This window comes from Hyalella azteca, unplaced genomic scaffold, assembly GCF_000764305.2.
Source record: "Hyalella azteca isolate HAZT.00-mixed unplaced genomic scaffold, Hazt_2.0.2 contig3061, whole genome shotgun sequence".
Lineage (NCBI taxonomy): Eukaryota > Metazoa > Arthropoda > Malacostraca > Amphipoda > Hyalellidae > Hyalella > Hyalella azteca.
This window is the reverse complement of record NW_025933315.1, coordinates 61,942-80,896: the sequence shown is the minus strand read 5'-3', so window position 1 is coordinate 80,896 and position 18,955 is coordinate 61,942. Positions and strand designations below refer to the sequence as shown.

General features: G+C 36.8%; 1 protein-coding gene across 2 annotated transcripts; it reads right to left on the bottom strand.

Moving 5' to 3' along the window:
- Nucleotides 1–634: 634 nt before the first annotated feature.
- Nucleotides 635–14,475, bottom strand: LOC108665594 (importin-13). Of its 2 annotated transcripts, none has more exons than XM_018152370.2 (18): nucleotides 14,309–14,475; nucleotides 13,826–13,990; nucleotides 13,435–13,587; nucleotides 13,092–13,176; nucleotides 12,672–12,841; nucleotides 12,281–12,412; nucleotides 11,922–12,035; nucleotides 11,364–11,462; nucleotides 10,681–10,860; nucleotides 9,923–10,357; nucleotides 9,012–9,182; nucleotides 8,353–8,568; nucleotides 7,278–7,385; nucleotides 6,819–6,956; nucleotides 6,112–6,325; nucleotides 5,369–5,530; nucleotides 4,490–4,664; nucleotides 635–3,847 (listed from the first exon to the last, which is right to left on the bottom strand). In XM_018152370.2, the coding sequence occupies exons 1-18, from the start codon at nucleotides 14,456–14,458 to the stop codon at nucleotides 3,682–3,684; spliced, it is 3,033 nt and encodes a 1,010-aa protein (XP_018007859.1). In that variant the 5' UTR covers nucleotides 14,459–14,475; the 3' UTR covers nucleotides 635–3,681. The 2 variants fall into 2 exon arrangements, with proteins under 2 accessions (XP_018007859.1, XP_018007858.1); XM_018152369.2 differs by lacking the exon at nucleotides 11,364–11,462 and adding an exon at nucleotides 11,195–11,293.
- Between the last annotated feature and the right edge of the window lie 4,480 nt (nucleotides 14,476–18,955).

Here is an 18,955-nt window from a genome sequence, read left to right as displayed (position 1 = left end):
TTGGCTCATTAATGAAAAGGGCGTATATATAAGTTCTACGTCCGCCCTCAGCACGTGCTGTAAGAAAGTGTCACCAGTTGGGCATTATGACACATTCACTACTATATTCTCCTCAGGGGGTACTCCCGACGCGTGTCTGAGCTCGTCAGAAATCATATAGAATTTCGCGCTCCTAGGGGGATTGTTCCTGAGCGCCCCACCGCTGAGCTCGCGGTGTCTGACCGTTGGCCTCAGTTGTGGGATTAAGTTATTATGTAGGCAGGATTCCTTACATTTTCCTTCTCTGTCTCTCGTGCGGGTGGCCGACGTCCCGTGTAAGCGACCCCTTGTTCGAGTGTCTTCGTTTCTGTTGCTTTTCACCTGTCCCTCCTTGTCACTTCGTCTCTTTTGAGATGCTAACGCTGCTTCTTTCGAGTCAGCTTCAGCGGCCTGGACAATTGAGGCCTTCCGCCCCTTGTGGGTGATGAATGATTTTTTGATCTATGGAACTTTCGATAACTTAAGACCTTCCACCTTATTGGTGATGTTCATTTTGAATTTTGGTGCGAGATATCTATAGCTGAAGCGCTAGTAAACATTTGGCCACTTAACTAACTCTTCATGCTAGAGTGAAAATATGTAATAAAAAACAGAGGACGGCTTATATTTTACTGTGATGACGTTGCACAAAACAATTTAGCTCCAGAATTGGCGAACTTTAACTTAGAATTGAAATGCTGAGGGAACATGAGGATTGTTTCGTTGGAAATAACCAGGAACAAATGCACATAATGTACAAGCAGCTTTTCACAAATTTGTACAGTTTCTACAGCGTCTTCTGCTAAACTAGGTACATGTCAAGAACATGCATTTAAATTTCTAAACTAAGCACGAATTAATCTAAATTGCAATATGTATTATATCCTTACAGCGACTTACACCGTAGCAGCTGCTCGTTTTACAGTAAAAAAATTGAATAAAACCTGACGAAGTTTGTAAGATCAACTCACTTGGCCCCACTTAGAGAAATTAACGAAACTCTGTCCAAATAGCGATGCATATTTCATCCATCGCAGCACGTGTGTCATTATTTGAATATTTGACCCATGAATTTTACCAGAGTGCACCATATGAATAAGATGGTTCAACCCAGAAAATATATTGTTACGCAGCGAGAAAGACGGAATGCCTCAAATTTTTGAGAAGCAGGTACAAAAAGAATCAAAACTTTGTTGATGCCTGAAATGAGCCACAAAAAACAGGCCCCATTTTACGGCAGACTTATAAATAGTTTGATCAAAAAATAAAGTAAGTACAAAGCCTGCGTTATAAATTACTAGTTAACTTTATGCAGGGAGATCGCGACCGGCCAAAGCCTAGCAATAACTTTGAACAATATAAACAATAACGACACACGCACGCAGCACAAAAGTGGAGAAAAGCTGTGCTAAGAAATTATTAAAACGCTGTAACACAAAAACAAACCAACACAACAGCCAAAAAAAAATTTCACAAAATGAACACGAATCATCATTAAATTTTCTAACATAGGAAGAAGTTGTGACAGAATGATACAGCAAGAAGTGTTTCTACTTATGTTATATATGGAGGAGTTTGTAGTACGAATATAACGCTCACTATAACGCTTCGTTTCAAGATAAATTTCAAGACACAATTGCTACCTCAAATGAACCGCAAAAATTCATCGCACAAGAGAGCAGTAAATTGTGTGGAAAATTTAAATCTAGAAAGCGTTCCCACAGAGACACAGCATTGATTATAAGAGAGCTTATTGTACTTACACTCTTAGCTAACAAAAATAAGAACTTGATCGCAATGAATGGTGATGAGTGACTAAGAATGCAAAGTGATCGAAGAAGCCCCAGTCGAACGTCTATTTAATCCAAAAAATGTCTAAATTTTGTAGACCCGCCTTATTGTTCACTTTTAATACACCAGCGCAACTCTCAAAGGTTCATACAAACGATTTGAACTCAGGAGAGAGAATGCATGCATGACACTGAAATTCTAGACAAAATCGTAAATAAGTTTCAGGGATTTGTAAACAAAGAATGTTTATCATGCCATGTCAAAACAATGCAAGTTTGTTTCAGAACCAATTACACAGTTGCACAGAAAAATATTTCAATGAAACTTAAAACGAAAATCCACGGATTATTGTCGATTACAAGCAAATTTACAGAATATACAATTTAAAAGAAAGTAATAGGATAATAAGTATATTGATACCCGTATAATAAGGAGCGTGCAAAACGAAAGAAAGGATGAAGTGTTCATGAACGCTAACCTCAACAAAAAAAGAAAAGAAAAAAAAGATATGGTATATACCAAGGACCATGATTTTTTGTATTGTTTTGTTAAGTTCCTCCACTCGCCTAACTCCAGAATGATGAGCAACAACTATCATTTCTTGCAGAATTATACTTGAAATTTTAGGTTACGATACCAGGATATCATTTCAATAGTGTATCGTTTCCTAGATAAAATCACTAGAAGTTTTAATAAAATTAATTTATGAATGCGACTCTAATGGCGGGAAACGCTAGCCATGAAACCAGTGCAATGCCTTCGATTCAAATAAAAAGCGAAGGCAGCTTATGCAAATATCCTTGAAAAACAAGTAAATATTTTGCACTCAGCAAAATATCGCAAACAATAAAACAGAACACAACACGCTTATGCAACGTGTTCTATCTAAAGAAATGATAGAACGATTCAGTGCCATCCATGTTAACAATGTGAAAAAGATCCAATTTTACGGAATCTTCAATAAAATATCAAGTATGCATTAAAACAACACACAAACAATTATAACAAATTCACACCGAGATTCATAGTTGTTAAGCTTAGTAATTCTAAAGAAAACAAAACCGATCTTTACAAAATAATCGCGACTTTTAAATGGCGATTGTCAGTTATTAGAAATTGAACTTAGTTAAAAATGGGCGAATGTTATTGAATTCAAAATGTTATCACAGTAAATGCTTCATGATAAACAACTGCTGATTTATCCATGAGGAAATCAATTCTTTTTTTACTCATGGTCAATAAATAGTTATTTTGAAGCTCATGATTTTTATGCAAATCTACTTTAAATTATAAGCCCATTGAAGGAAGTTTAAACTTCTCTCCAAGCAAATGAATGTATGTCAATATTAGATAAAAATTTGAAGTCATAAACTCAAAATTTTAATCAGCTAAAAAATACACACGTCAAAGTATGTATATCAAACACTATCAACCACCAAAGCGAAGAATGAAGTCGAGAAAAAACCCAAGAAACTGTTGTCCACAAATTTCATTTCAATATTTCAGATAGCGATCGAGAGGAGCTGCAGTCCTGCCGACCATCGGAAGCAAGCATCGCATCATCACATCAGAAGAAGAGCAGCAAAAAAATTTATCCATTGAACGATGGACGAAGTCTGACGCGTGTAAGGAACATAACTCCTATAAGTGACAGGCGTCACGGGCTGGAACAGGTAGGTCACGGGGCAGGTATCACGGGCATGTCACTTGCAGGTGTCAAGGGCATGTCACTTGCAGGTGTCAAGGGCATGTCACTTACAGGTGTCAAGGGCATGTCACAGGTCAGGTGTCACGGACATGTCACTTGCAGGTGTTACGGGCGTGTCTCGGGACAGTTGTCACGGTAACTCGTGACGCCTGTCACTCAGGACATTAAGGTGGGGATGGACCAACATGCGGGGGTGTGAGGGCGCTGGGATCCATGTAAGGAACTCCAGGGATGGCAGGGAAGGTCGAGCCGAACTCTGTGCTCGCAACACCACGACTGGCGAGGGCCAAGTCCGTCACCGCAGCCATCGTGTCTCGGACGGTACTAGCGCTGCAATAACAGAAAATGTTGGCGAATTCAATACGTCTTCGATGGTAAATTTCAAAACTTTACTCGAAACATTCAAAGCAATCTAAAACATGCAACAAGAGAAAGTGTTTGCAAATTCAAAACGCCTCTTTGGCCTGTCAAAACGCCTGTCAATTTTGAAATGTCAACAAATTAACAAAAAATGCAGACACAGTGTTTTCAAATTCAAAATGTCATTAACGGTCGATTTTAAATTTGTCACAACATTTCAAATAAAAAATGATCATAAAGAAAAAGTGTTTCAAAATTCAAGAAGTCATTGATGATTAATTTTATAACTTAGTCAAAATATTTCAAATAGAAAACTAAGTATACAACCTGACAGTGTTTGGAAATTCAAAACGTTTCAACTCATAATAATTAGAAATTGCGCGTGAATTTGTAATGCTCACTGAACGGAACTGTACTTTTAATGAAAATCAGTATTTATGAATAGCTTCTCTACATCCTTGTTAAGAATATCGATGGGAGCGTAATTTTACCATCAAATTTCTTTGATTAAACACCGTTAATTCAAAGTTGTTATTGAATCATCTGAATTTATTTATTATTATTATTATTAGCCAATACAAATAATAAATATTGAATTATTTTCACACTAACCCCATGACACCCGTTGTGAACTTGTGCTTGTCTTGTCTTGAGAGTCGCTGTCCGAGGAACGAGTCGTCGGCCTCTATTTTCCGGAAAGAAGCCAGCATTTGCGGGCCCGCATAGAACTTGCAAAGAGTTCTCAACAGGTCACATAACAGCGGGAAATTCTGCCGGTGAGGATGACCTGAACAGAAGACATGATACTTAATTAAAAATTCAATTATCATTATTGACCACTTAAATAAAGATCATTATGTATGACCAGAGTAGTATGCAATTATGTCAGTTCATCCAAACCATTTTCATTTGATAGTTTCTTTCAATTCCAAAATGACGCTTCAACGGTACAATACATTTCAGCAAAAACATTTTGTGCAAATAATAACAGGAAGATATTCTATGTACAATACAATGAAATTAGAAAATAATGGATCCTAAGGTATTTGTGTCACTCTCCCATTCCCTAGAAATGTGAGAGTGAAATGGGGAGAGTGAAATGGGGAGAATGAAATGGGGAGAGTGAAATGGGGAGAGTGAAATGGGGAGTGTAAAATGGGGAGAGAGAAATGGGGAGAGTGAAATGGGGAGAGTGAAATGGGGAAAGTGAAATGGGGAGAGTGAAATGGGCGGAGTGAAATGGGAGAGTGAAATGGGGAGAGTGAAATGGGGAGAGTGAAATGGGGAGAGTGAAATGGGGAGAGTGAAATGGGGAGAGTGAATTGGAAAGAGTGAAATGGGGAGAGTGAAAAGAGGAGGGTAAAATGAAGAGAGTAAAATTGTGAGAGTGAAATGGGGAGAGTGAAATGGGGAGAGTGAAATGGGGCGAGTAAAATTGTGAGAGTGAAATGGCCCAAATGGGTCCAAAGATATAGCTCTGTTTGAGCTTACAGGCGCAGTTCATGACGGTGCGCAGCAAGATCTCCATGTGGTTGACGACGATCGCCTCGAAGTGAACGATTTTAGACTCGCGGCTGATTTGAATGAAGCGGTTGATGTAGGCGGTGGCGGCCTGAACGGTGTAGTCCTCTGGCAAGTTCAGGGCTTGGATTGCTGTCATGGGAAGAATAGAAATCATTTGGATATGTGACACGGCATAAAAATTTAATATCATGTCATGTAGTTGTAACGCATAGAAGGCTATATAGAACGTTACGATTACGGTTTCTGATATTAAGGAGTCTGGTTAAAAACAAAATTTAAATCTAGTACCTACTTCAAATATTGGTTGACCACGATCAGAGGAAAGAATTTTAAATTAAAAAGTAATATAATTTATAATACTGAAACTAAATGTCATAAAACGTACAATAATTACACAAGTGACGTGGATCTTTAAAAGTAACGCTTCATAAAAGATTTGTGGTTGGAAGACTGATAAAAAATTACTGCAAAATATTACTGGGGCACCACCCATTAAATAGCGTACTAGTCCACTCTGTTGCACCGCAATAGAAAGAATGTTTCAGAAAAATAAATGATTATTAAACAACAAATCACAGGACTTGTGTAAAAACATGAAAAAATATACACGAGATGCGCTTCAAAGTAAAAGTGACGAAAACCATCCACTAGTGAAAATACACACGAGACAAAACCTGAAAGAAAACACACGCATTTCTTTCTGATCGAACCTAAAGCATAAAGAGCAGGGACGTGACTGGGGTGGAGCATGTGGCTCTGTTTCCTGACGAGGTTCGTGGCGAAGGTGAGCAAGGATTTGATGACGTCCGTGTGGCGCCACAGGTCCGGCTTGAGGCGCTCCAGCGAGCACTGAAGGGAGACTTCCACCATGCCTTGCATTTGCGATACGTGCGCACTGCACGGCGACCCAAACAACACCGAGAGCTGCGGCGAATGTTCGCAAAATGTTAGGGAACTTAGATGACGAGCATGCGAGTTTCCACTTTAACAATCATTTCAATAAGTATTTCCAATATTAACAAACAGGCGATCCCAGGTTGAGATAGATAATCTTTACATCAAATTCACTTTCCAGCAAATTTAACCATTCCAAGAAAAATTAAATAAATAATAACAAATTAGAAGCTTCGTTCAACTAAGAATCCTTATTTGAGTCAATTGAAAAGATATACAATACTCATTTTTTTACAAATTTGTTTGAATCCTAACTGGGTCTAGCAATGCCTCATGATTCAACCTACTAAATCTAAAATTTCACACAAGGTAATAGCGCCATTGCAAGGTAATAGATACGTTTCATAGAAGGTAATTGTGGATACGCGTTCGAACAAAGCTCTAGAATATTCACAGTGTCACAGCTTCAAACCAACGCACAAAGTTCTTAAACTGAAAGATGGATCTAAGTCTAGCAACGGACCAGCTTGATGACATCGAGTGCGGCAGGATGCAGGGAAGTGCAGTACAGTTTAGGCACCATGACTAGCAGCAGGGGAATGAGAGGCTCCACGTCTGAGAGCAGAGTGCTTAAGCTGTTCTTCAGGAGCTTGCACACCACCTGAGAAGACAGTAGTTCCAGTTGAAATTAGTAAGCGAAAAAAAAATAAATGAATAAGAAAAATAAAATAAATTAAAAATTAACCCTAAAAATAATTCAGTAAGCTAGACACTGGATTTTCGAATAGTTTTTGTGCATTTAGCGTTAGATGAAGCTCAAGTCTTTATAACTCCTTAGTGTTGAGTTCAGAACAATAAGTGGAATAACCTTTAAATCAGACAGTTACAAGCTATCAGACAGTATCAGGCTATAAATCAGACAGTTACAGTTTTTCAGACAGTTACAGGCCATCAGGAAAGACTGAAAAATAAAAGAGCTTACCTCAATGATATCAGGCTGAAGTTCAATGTCAATGATTTCCAGCAGTATTGGAAGTACGAGACGCAACACCATCAACAGAGGCTGCTCGGTGCTGCTATTGCTGCTCACCTGTCAAAGAGAAACTCGTCAATGACACTGAGTCGCCATAGCACTTATCTCACCGGCCTTCAAAATAAACTTTTTATTTCATCAACTGAAATGAACCATAACTTTCAAACGATATAGAAATAGCTTTGCAGTCATAATGCATTATTTTAAATCTAATCCAACAAATGGTTGTCCTGACCAGAAAGAAAACATTGTTTTTTTAAAATGTACGTAAATGTAAAAATTCTTGAAAATGTAATCTTACTATCAGTGAAAAAAGCATCAAAACTCATTGCGCCAGGCGTCTCGCTTGCCAGAAAAATTCACATAAAACAGAAAAGTCTAAGAAAAAACAAAACATACGAAATATGAAAATTCCTCACACCAAAAAATAGATCGATAGTCAAGATTGCTACCCGAGAAACTAGGCAGAGTAAATAAATCCTTGAAATTTATTTGCCGAGCAGCGAGATTCCTAAAAGTGCTGATAGCAGGAAACAGGACAAACATGGGGAATATTAAATGAATATCAAGGAAGCTCTTACTTGATACAAACGAAACATTTTGGAAACAATACCATAATATAATTTGAGACAGTGAATATTTGAACAAACAACATATAATGGGAATAAAATGGGGGAAAATTCACCCAGTTCACAGTCAATTGAAAGAAACAAAAACTGGTTGAGAGATGAAATGTGAAATTCCTCTGCATAAAAATTTCTAAATTTAATCAATTTCTTCATTAGAACGTAAGGAATTAATAGACTCTTGAGACTGCTGACAGTTGAAACAATAAACCAACGGAAGAACGTAAGGAATAAATAGACCCTTGAGACTGCTGACAGTTGAAAGAATAAACTAATGGAAGAACGTAAGGAATTATTAGACTCTTGAGACTGCTGACAGTTGAAACAATAAACCAACGGAAGAACATAAGTAATAAATAGACCCTTGAAGCTGCTGACAGTTGAAAGAATAAACTAACGGAAGAGTGTTGGATCTGAGAGGGTTCAGAAGACCCTGGCACCACAGCATCCCCTGCAGCAGCACATGACGGCGGCACCGAAGAACCATCGCCGGAGTGGTTGACAGGATCCGTGAAGGCTGTGGTGTTCGAGTTGAGGTGGCGGGCGAGGCATGATAGAAGCTTCACTAAATGAACAAGCTGGTGCCGTTGTTCTTTGCTGTGCCGGCCTGTGATCTGCACAGAGAAGTTTCGGTTATAATATAACTTAGAAAAATAAAAACAATTCGCCTGACCCAAAATAATGACTAACATACTTTAATACAGAGAAAAGTTTTCACAATAAATTTTGATACAAAAACTATAAACAAATAAGAAAAATCGTAAACAAAAATTCATGAATAACATAATAAAAATATCGACTGACTTTCATAATTAGCCCAAACGAACAGAGAACTCAAGCATAGATAATACACAAGAGCAGACATATAAATCAGTTATCAGAGTAGTATATAGACTAATAACAAGTTGTTTACAAAAGCACCACACCTGCTGATAAATATATAAACCACATAATATAAGTATATGATTACTCTGTACAATTATAGAATAATCATATATCAAAGTATAAAAGAATACATCCCAAACTCATAGTTTTATTTTAATAAAAGAAGTCGCACTTGGGCAGCAGTTTTGATGGCATCGACTTGAGATATGATGGGCGTGAGGGTCTGGTTAAGATGCTTCATAATAACTTCTTGTTCAAGCCCCACACTCAGCACCCGCGCTATGATTGTGATGATGCGTTCCTTCACAGCGCTGTCGGACTGGGGGAACTGCACCAGCGCGTTCTGCAAGCAGTAATGAATAAATATTATCTAGAAGAACTCATTTAAATATCCGAGTTTTTGTCAAGGCAAATAGCAACATCTTAATAGTATCCAGTAAAAGTCATCTAAATATCTGAGTTTAGGTGAAGCAATTAACATTATATGAATATTATCTCGAAAAAGTCATCCAAATATCAAAAGATCAAGTCTAAACAAGCACCAACATCGCACTAGCGCACGCTGCAAGCGCTATCATCTGAATATTGTCAAAAAATCACATAAATATCCGGGTCTTTGTACAAACATGAGATTTCAGGTTCTACTTCCTGATTCCCTCGCTAAGAACTACACCAAAGGTGTCAATAACAGACAACAAATTAAAGTCTCAATTATCGAATAATTGACAATCGCGAAACAATTGATCAGTACTTGGTCATAAGAATTTAGTTGAGGCAGCTATTTCCCGCTATCAAGTTCAATAAATATTATTTTACACTAAAAAATGATGAATTGATCGGAAAATTATCGCGGGAAAATTATCAATTACATATTAGCATTGTAGTCAACACACATCATGAAGTAACAATTTCTGTGATCCTACAACTATGAACATTGAATTCAAACTAGATGCCAATTATTTATCCACTGCTTCAACATTAGATAACATTCGAAGTAAAGCAAAGACACAATACATGCAGCACTAATATCTGCCAAGTTAAATTATAAAGCACGCTTAAATGACACAAAATCCGCTGTAATACCTGGCACGCGTTGAGAATAGGAGGTGCAAAAGGCGCGATCGTGACCGGGCACTCGAGAGTGAGATCCCTGAGCGCCTGAGACGCAGATCCTACGAGGTGCTCGTTGTCAAGCGCCTCGATCATGAGAGGAATGACGAACTCCAAGAATTCCTGGTGGTAGTTTAGCCAGTCCGCGTACGCACCCAGGGTTGACAGGGCCACGGTTATGAGATGGACATTGTCACCGAAAGGAATAAGAGGCATACATTGCACAAATCTGGGAACGTGTTCAGTGTCTGACTCGGCCACAGTCTCAGCGACTGACGCGTATGCGTGTAGTAATGATTCAAGAGGCCGCCAGTCTCGGGAGTCTCTTTGTATTCGCTCAATGCACTGCTCCAAATGTCGCTCCATCTTCTCCAGCATTGCAGACTTCAATATGAAGTAAGTGTACATCTGAAAGTGGTAAACAAACTTTCAGATTGATGAAAAAAGAGTAAACCTCAAACAAATTTAAAATTAATTTTGTAACTTAGGTTAATCAACCACCATCATTGCTGAATAACTGAAAAACGGGTCATTCTAATATAATTACACTTAAAAAACTATAATAGGTGTGGAAAGATAAGATTTCAAGTCAAATTGTCAATTCACAGCATGAAATAAATGTAAATACTCAATTTGGGAGCAAATTCTGCACAATGTACATAGTACTAAGGGTCCAAGATTAGTTGGATCCTAATAACATATCTATTCGTTGGATATATTTTCCAACGTACATAACTATCACAAATGTCTTGTCTGTAGCAGCGGAAGAGCTCTTTTTCTTCAGCAGTCAGGGCTTCATCAGGAGGCAAGAGGCTCTTGTGCAAAAATGTGTCCACTAATTGAAGGTATACGGGAGAGAACAGCGACATCAGCAGCACGCGATCGTTGCCCTCAAACGATAACAAGTCGTCCTAAAAAAGAAAGAATTTCATATTGTTCACCAATTTTCAAGCTCACATCGTAAGAGAAAAACCAGAAAAGAATGCCCTGCATTATCTGAAACAGCTCAAGCTTTTACGACAGTAGATAATGGTGAAAAAAAACGTGCTCTTGGAAAGCTTAAACTCAAATGATGAAACGGCATACGGTTAAAACATCTTCCTATTGTCAAAATATGCCTTGAATTAACATTATTGATAACATTTCATCCAAAGCTATCACTGGTATTGTAAATACCTGTGCTGACATGCAGACTAAGTGTCCCACAATGAAGCTTATAGACAACATTACATGTAGAGCTCTCACCTGTATTGTATACCACACGCTGAATGGGATGTTAGAGAGCGTCTCGTGTGTCGGGTACTGGCCAGGAGTGCCACTGCACTGCACCAGTAGGGACACCAACTGCAGAGAATATTGAGTTTATAAATCTTTGGAAATAGTTACGATCAAAAACCATTTCCAGTGCTCTCACCTGTATTGTATACCACACGCTGAATGGGATGTTAGAGAGCGTCTCGTGTGTCGGGTACTGGCCAGGAGTGCCACTGCACTGCACCAGCAGAGACACCAACTGCAGAGAACATTGAGTTTATAAATCTTTGGAAATAGTTACGATCAAAAACCGTTTCGAGAAGTACAATGGCCTGAATGCCTTAGAAAATATTGAAAACTCCATAGTGAAACAATAAATATAGCTGAAATCATTCAAGATTCTGATTCAAAATGTACAAGTCCTTCAACTCTCCACTCGCTTTATAAGCAGAGTACATGAAAGTTTATTTCTCTCAAAATTATAGCAATGTTTGAAAATTTATTTTATCCAAAATAATAGCAATGTAAGAAAATTAATTTCATTCAAGATCAGTGCAATGTAAAAAAAATTATTTCGTTCAAAATTCCAGCAATATATGAAAATTTATTTTGTTCAAATTAAGGCAATGTAAGAAAATTTATTTTGTTCAAAATCATAGCAATGTAAAAATACATTCAGTGAAGTAAAATACAGAATAGAAATGTCTGCATAACAAACCTGTAGTACAGCAGCCCTCTGCTCCCCTTGGTCTTCCAGGGCAACTTTTAAAAGAAGTTTTGAATGATTTTCAACAATTGAAGTAAATAAACCGTAGATCAAACTTGCAGTGTTCTGTGGGCAGAGAAGTAACCGCTAGAAATTCAAGAGCCTTGGCTTATCCGTGAAATACATTGATATCTTTGAAGTGATTACATTTTGCCAATAAAATTTCAACTGTCTTAGAATTTTGAAATCTAATTATTCCATGCTACATTACTAGTTCAGGGTACCTTTAAATAATAAAAAGCTTTAAAAGTAGCTTATATAATTGCGGAAAAAAGACTATCTAGTGGTAGGTAATCATAGTAGAAACTAACCTCGTCTTCGGCATTAAGAGCCTCATCAAGCACAGAAGTTAATTGAAGAAGCTGTACAATGAACTGCATTGTGGTGTGTGGAGTTTTACCGTCGTACTCTGTTAAGGCAGTGCGGAGACACTCCACCACACTCTGCAGGGTGGTAATGAGGTATGAGGTAATGAAGTCTTAGGGTAATGGCAGTAATGAAGTCTTAGGGATCACCATCATAACATGAAAAAAAAAACTTTATAAGAAATAGATCAGTCAATAGGTAACATAATGGAAACAAGGAGTAAAAATTCAATACTACGTGATGCAATATATTGCATTATAGATCTATTAGGCATCACATGTTAATTAATATAGTGTCAAATGAATTCTCAAAACATTCAAATTATAGAACCTTTACCTCACACAAGAGTCCATAATTACTGTAAGGGATTAATAAAATTAGAAGATCTTTGGTGTCGCTGAGAGGAAGAGGGAGGCGCAGCCATGAGTCCAGAGCCTTGATCACTACTTCCTTCACCAAATTGCTCACTTGGTTAGCTTCAATAACTTGTCGCATTAAAGTGAGCACTGAAAAATAAATGATATATTTCAATTGAATAGCATTTGCTTGCTAAGTAATAAAAGGCTTAATCAAGTGGAAAAAAATAAAATTAAATACAGGAGCTTGTTAGGCGAGCACTGCAAAACGAATGATTTTCACAGGATCGGTAACAACGGTTATTTTATAATGAACAACAGGACTATTGGATGGAACTAAAACCAATAGAAAATTATGCTTGAATAAATATTCACATGAGAGAAGGATTAAACTGCTCACCTCCCTTGGAGCTTTGGTGTAATTTGGATTTGATGAGGTTCCTTTTTGATCGTGGAATTCCCATGGTTTCATGACAGTTTTCCAGCTGTGAAGGAAGCAAATGCTTCAAAATTAGCTTTAATCTAATGGCAACTTAAAGCATCATTATATAAACACTTCTTTTTCTTAGAATCACTCATAAAATAGAGCAAGAATACCACCATCTCCAGGTAAAAACAACAATCATACATCTTTCTTAATATTGCAAACAATTTCAATATACTGATCTATTTTTAAAAAATCTCAATTAGAACAGCATACACTTATATATATGTTTCATTTTAATAAAATGAGCTGAGGTAACCTCATCAGGAATGATCATAAGTAGGGAGAAGAGCAGGTCTAGAGCTGTGCTGGGAAGTAGTGCAGTTACTGCATCAGGATTGAAAGTTGACACCAAGTCTTCTAGTGCAGTGGGCCAGTCATTGTCAATTGTGTTCAGAACAAAAGCTGCCATCTGATAAATATAAAAGACAATATAAATAAAGAGGAGATACAAAGTAACAAAATAAATCTTCACCTAGAAGCCATTTCTAGATTTCCCATGGCTCATCCTTTATAAGATAATAAATTAATACATGACATGAAAAGAACAAAAATCTGTTTATTTCATATTTCCAACCTGTAAGCACAATTAAAATGATATATTCTATTGACACTTGAAACAAAAATTATCATTTCTTGTTCACACTTACAGCTTTTAGCAGACGTCCAACAATAGGTTTGTTATCAGCAAACTTAGCAATCATCTCCAAAAGTTTTCTTTTAAGGCCTTCATATTCTTCTTTTGGCAGCTCATGCCAATATCTTGATACCTTTATGTACACTGTGTTGCCTCCAAAAAATTGCACTTCATTGCTCTGCAAGAGAGAAATCAACAAGTTAGAATAACCATTAAATAAATATCAGATAACCATTTACAAACTATGAAGCTAACTTTTTATAGTTCAGCAGAATAATGCAAATAAATACTTACTCAGCATCAATACTTGAAAGTAAAAGTTGGAATTGAAATTGATGCTAAAATTTGTGATGGTATAATATTAGGTCAGTCGTAGTATAGAGTGAAGACACAGTTGGTGCTGATAAAGAATATCGACACCTAGAAATGTGTACATAATTTGAAAAAAATACACAGTAAGATATTGGTTACACTATTTCCAATGCAATTAACTCACCTTGCATGGATCCAACAAATTGAATGCAAATGTCCATGCATGTGTAGAATGTTGTATTGAAGTAAGCCAATGATGAATGTCAGTTTTTCCATTAGGGTTTTCATAAAATTGAATAATAGCCTCTTCTACTTTAGTGAGGCTGATATCCATGATCAGCAACACTTATCCTGTAACAAATAAGAAGAGTAAATAAATTCATTTAAAAGAACTTAACCCTTTACGCCCTGAATTTCTGGGATGAAAATCGTAAAATTCACTTTTTCTGTTTTAAGTCTCACTTCAAAGCTGACATTCTGACCTATCCAATGGGGGGAGAAACCAATTTTTTTCGAAAAATGCCCACCCCACCCACAAAAATTAGAATTTTGAAAAACAGCAAGGACCAATCGATAGATATGGTCCTTTCGCATCGAATGGTATTCGTCTCGATGTTGTAGCTCAAAAATCATAGGAGGTGATAGATTTCTACAGTACCCCCTTTTTGTCAGTTTTCTAAGAATTTCACATTTTCTTTCACTTTTTTGGAAAAATTCCCACAAACAAAAAAGTCTTAGATTTATTTTTTACATATGTGTACCAAGTTTCAAAGTTATCTGTCAGTAATTAACCGAAATAGAATTTCCATAATAAATTGAACATTGCCATTGGAAATTGGAAATTTTATTTCGGTTACTTACCGACAGATAACTTTGAAACTTGGTACACATATGTAAAAAATAAATCTAAGACTTTTTTTATTCTTATGAATTTTTCCATAAAATGACAGAAAACGTGAAATTGTTGGAAAACCGATGTTTTTTTCTGTGTGACGAATTCGTCATGCCAGGGCGTAAAGGGTTAAATAAATCTCCATTGTACTGTAAGCTTATTGAGACAGGGCCTTGGCAATGGTAAAATGGTACCTTCATCAAACATTCAAGCTAGAGGCTAGTTTCAGTTATAGAGTGCAAGGGCAGGTTATCTTACAGTTGCCATTGTGTCAGACAGCTTGCTAATAGATAACAATTTGAGCATAAATTGTCCCTGTAGGGAGGTGAACTTTTTCTATTGGAATTCTGAGTAATATTAATGATTTGATGCAAATTCCACTATGGCCTAAATATTGTCTTCCACATTGAAAATGAAATCAAGACAAAAAAACTTTACTCCAAACTAATTTAGGGTATTTTGTTCAAAATAATGGCTTTTTTTCTGGGTTCTCATCAAGACATCTTGATTTTGAATCCATGTTCATGTTCAGTTGCAGGTTCAATCACAAACACTTGATCACTCCATCAACACTGCTTGGATAGTTCTGCAGCTTGTTTCAATAGTTGTCCATCACTAACATTAATCATAATATGTGCAATGTATCGTAGGTCTGTAACAATCATCCCCTATCAGATATATGAGCATAACTTGTAGAAGAGAAGAGTAATGTAATTGTAATGGAAAGTAATGAAAAATGTAGAAGAGTAATTGGCAACTGCCACGCCTCGGTATCTTTGAAGCAAAGACAGGTCCTCAACCAATGTTGTGCCTAATATAATTTGTAATTTAAATTATGAGAGAGTTGGACAGTTCTTCAAATGACAGTGGTAGATCAAAAGGCATATTTCTGGAAGTAGTTCTAGTTTATTAACTATGTTTTGAATGCAACAAACATTCATTTTCAAGTTACAAGCATAGAATATAAAAATTTTGGCAGAAATAAGTACATAATATACGCAAATAGGATACTTCAGTAAAATCCCTCTGAACACTATCTCAAATTTCAGACAAATCCTGTAGTCAGGTGACAGATAGCTGGCATCCAATCTGCAGAGATCAGGAGACCAGCCATTGTCGGTCAATTGATGTCAGGCCACGGCTACATGACAATGCTGGTGGGTTCTCTCAGCACAAAGCGATAACAGTCTGGTTGTGGGATGGTCTCATGTGATTCACTTGCTCTCTGGGTTGAAGGTAGCCAATGAGACAGTGGCTCAGTGTCCTTGTTGTTGATTCAATTTGCTCAATGTAATCCAAATGAAGTTTACAACCTTCTTTGAAGCAAAATTTATAGACTAGGTATACTAGTCTCTCAGAAAAGAGACACATTTTTGCAAGGGCCGTTATTGGTTTAGTTTGGAGTTTGACATCATGAAGCCTGTTCAATTCATTGACAATCTTGAGATGAAGTTGCTTGTTTGTAATGCTTTGAGACCAGGTCTGATTGTGAGCTTGTCTCAGGTGATAGAAGAAATGGCTGTGCACAGCCATTACAAACAAGCAACTTCATCTGATATTAGTATATCCATACATTACTGTATTATTGATGTAATATTACCATATCCATGAACATGCCATTGAGCATTGACAATGACCTTGTCCACTGCAAGCTGTATCATCAGCAGCCAAACAGAATTTTATCTGTATCTGTATACTTAGAGAACGGTTTTTAATTTCACACCATTTTAATTGGGTCAAGTGAATTCACTATAAAAAAATAAATCATAAATAACATACTTGAAACATAAAGGAATATTTTAGTGACAACTATCACATTTTTTGGAGAAATAAATCATAGTTTAGGTTAATTACTTTTCATTCTATGTTGCCTGCTGCACAATTCTATCTATGACATTCTATGCACAATTTTGTGATGACCAATGATGCATTAATTCTTCATTAAATGAAATTTTTTTCTGAGCAAGGTAAATGCAATAAAAATTTTTGGTTCAGTGATTTTTTTCATTAACTGGAGCTTTTGCTAATCAAGCTTCTATTGCAAATTCATTTTTTGGGGTGTCCCTTATTACCCCAGGCGGTGTCCCTTATTTCCCTATCTTGCAGAAATGGCTGCAATTTTTATTTGGAATGAGATATGCAAATTCTGTTAATCAAGTTTTTAAGCCAACACCTGTGTGCAACTTTTATGTAGGAAAAATTTTTTTAATATGCTGAATTTTTTTTTGCTGCAGACCTTAGCAGAAGTATTTTCTCAAAATCTCACTTTTCACACTTTTTTTCAGGGATTTTTTAGAGGTAGTAAATGTATGATTTCTAGACTTTATGCTACATAGTTAGTAAAAATGTTAAACCTTACGCCACTATTTTTAGTTTTAAAATATTTTGATTAGTTTAGCTGCTACAACATTTCTCTGAAATGTGGGACAACTGTCCTGATTTACCCTGCCTTAACTTATTACCCCGTTTGATGGGACGTGAGGTAAACCAACAATAATAAAATATAAGGCATCTCTGGGTTACTGAAGTTCTGACTCAAATGGTTGAATTAACACAAGGTTGTCTTACACACGCTGCATGTATAAGGATATTTGCTGAACTCAGCAAACAAGATCGTAGCCTCTGAGCCTCACATTCCACAAATACTCGATCACTATGAGAATGAGATCAAGGCTGTGCCATGAGCATGCAGCAATGCACAAGTGCAAACAAATTTTTTTCAATCGCAAAGTGAAGCACAGATTTCCATTCATAGACAGTTCCTTGACAAACTGTATCTGCACCAAGACTGCATACACTCTTGTCTTGTGCGGTGTGGAATGGATGGTCGGGTTAAACGCAAACACCTGCATAAAGAAAGAATATTTAGATTTTTCCTCCAACTGTGCAGACCATTGAGACCAATGTCTTAAAAAACTCATTATGCATGGTAACATTTCTTGAAAACCTACATCATCCCGAGCATGGCAATTGGCAAGTAGCCCATTGGTCCCATTTTTTATTTGTATTTCTAATACCAGGCTACAAGCACAAAGCAACCAATAGATACAATTAAAAAATTACATCTCATTTACTCAATATTCCAATTCAATTCCTCAATTCTCATGTAATGATGTAGGAATTTTCACTGTTCCCTTTACCACGTTTTACTGATCTTCCACAGAATCCTCTTCATTCCAGAAGTGAGCTACGGCCCTAAGATTTGTGACAAGTGTTTATTCAGTGTTAATTCTTAAAAAATTCAGTTTAAAATTTACTGGTCAAAATAGACTGTGAATAGTGATCTGTGAATTTTCACTGTTCTCCTATTGTTGTTTTCCTTTGCCACTTTTTACTGACTGAAATCGTTTCACTGCGTGGCATCTACGTCACGCATGCGTCACTGCGTGCCAATCTAGGGCGATCAAGTTTTTATCTGTGTTGTACCGGAAATAAACGTTTTTTAACAAGTATTTCAAGTGCGCAGAATAAGAAGGCAGATTGGCAGAGTGACGTTGTGGGCGACTGATCTCTCTTCACCGCTGAGAAGATTGTCTGTTCTCTAAATCTAAAAATGAGGCAGAGCAGAATGGCGGGAGTTGGCACGGCATCTTCTGCAGCCAGTAGCAATAACAAAACTTCAGGCAGCACCATATCCAAGCATGGTTGTCGCCACTTGTTCGGGTTAACGATGATTGGTTTGAGACATGCGTTAGTTTGGCTGATGACCATCAAAGCTTCGTCTGTGATTAACCCAAGTCTGATGGATATATAATATATGCCTCTCGCTTAATCAATTAATATTTTTGATACTTGAGTTGTTCTGTTAATGTTATTTAATCTCTCTCTGCATTTAAATGCTAGTCTATCAGTTAATGAGTATATTTGTTTATAATGATTGCGCTAATGATGGTTTTTTCAAGGTTCTTCAATTTACCCTTTTTTAAACAAGCTAATTTC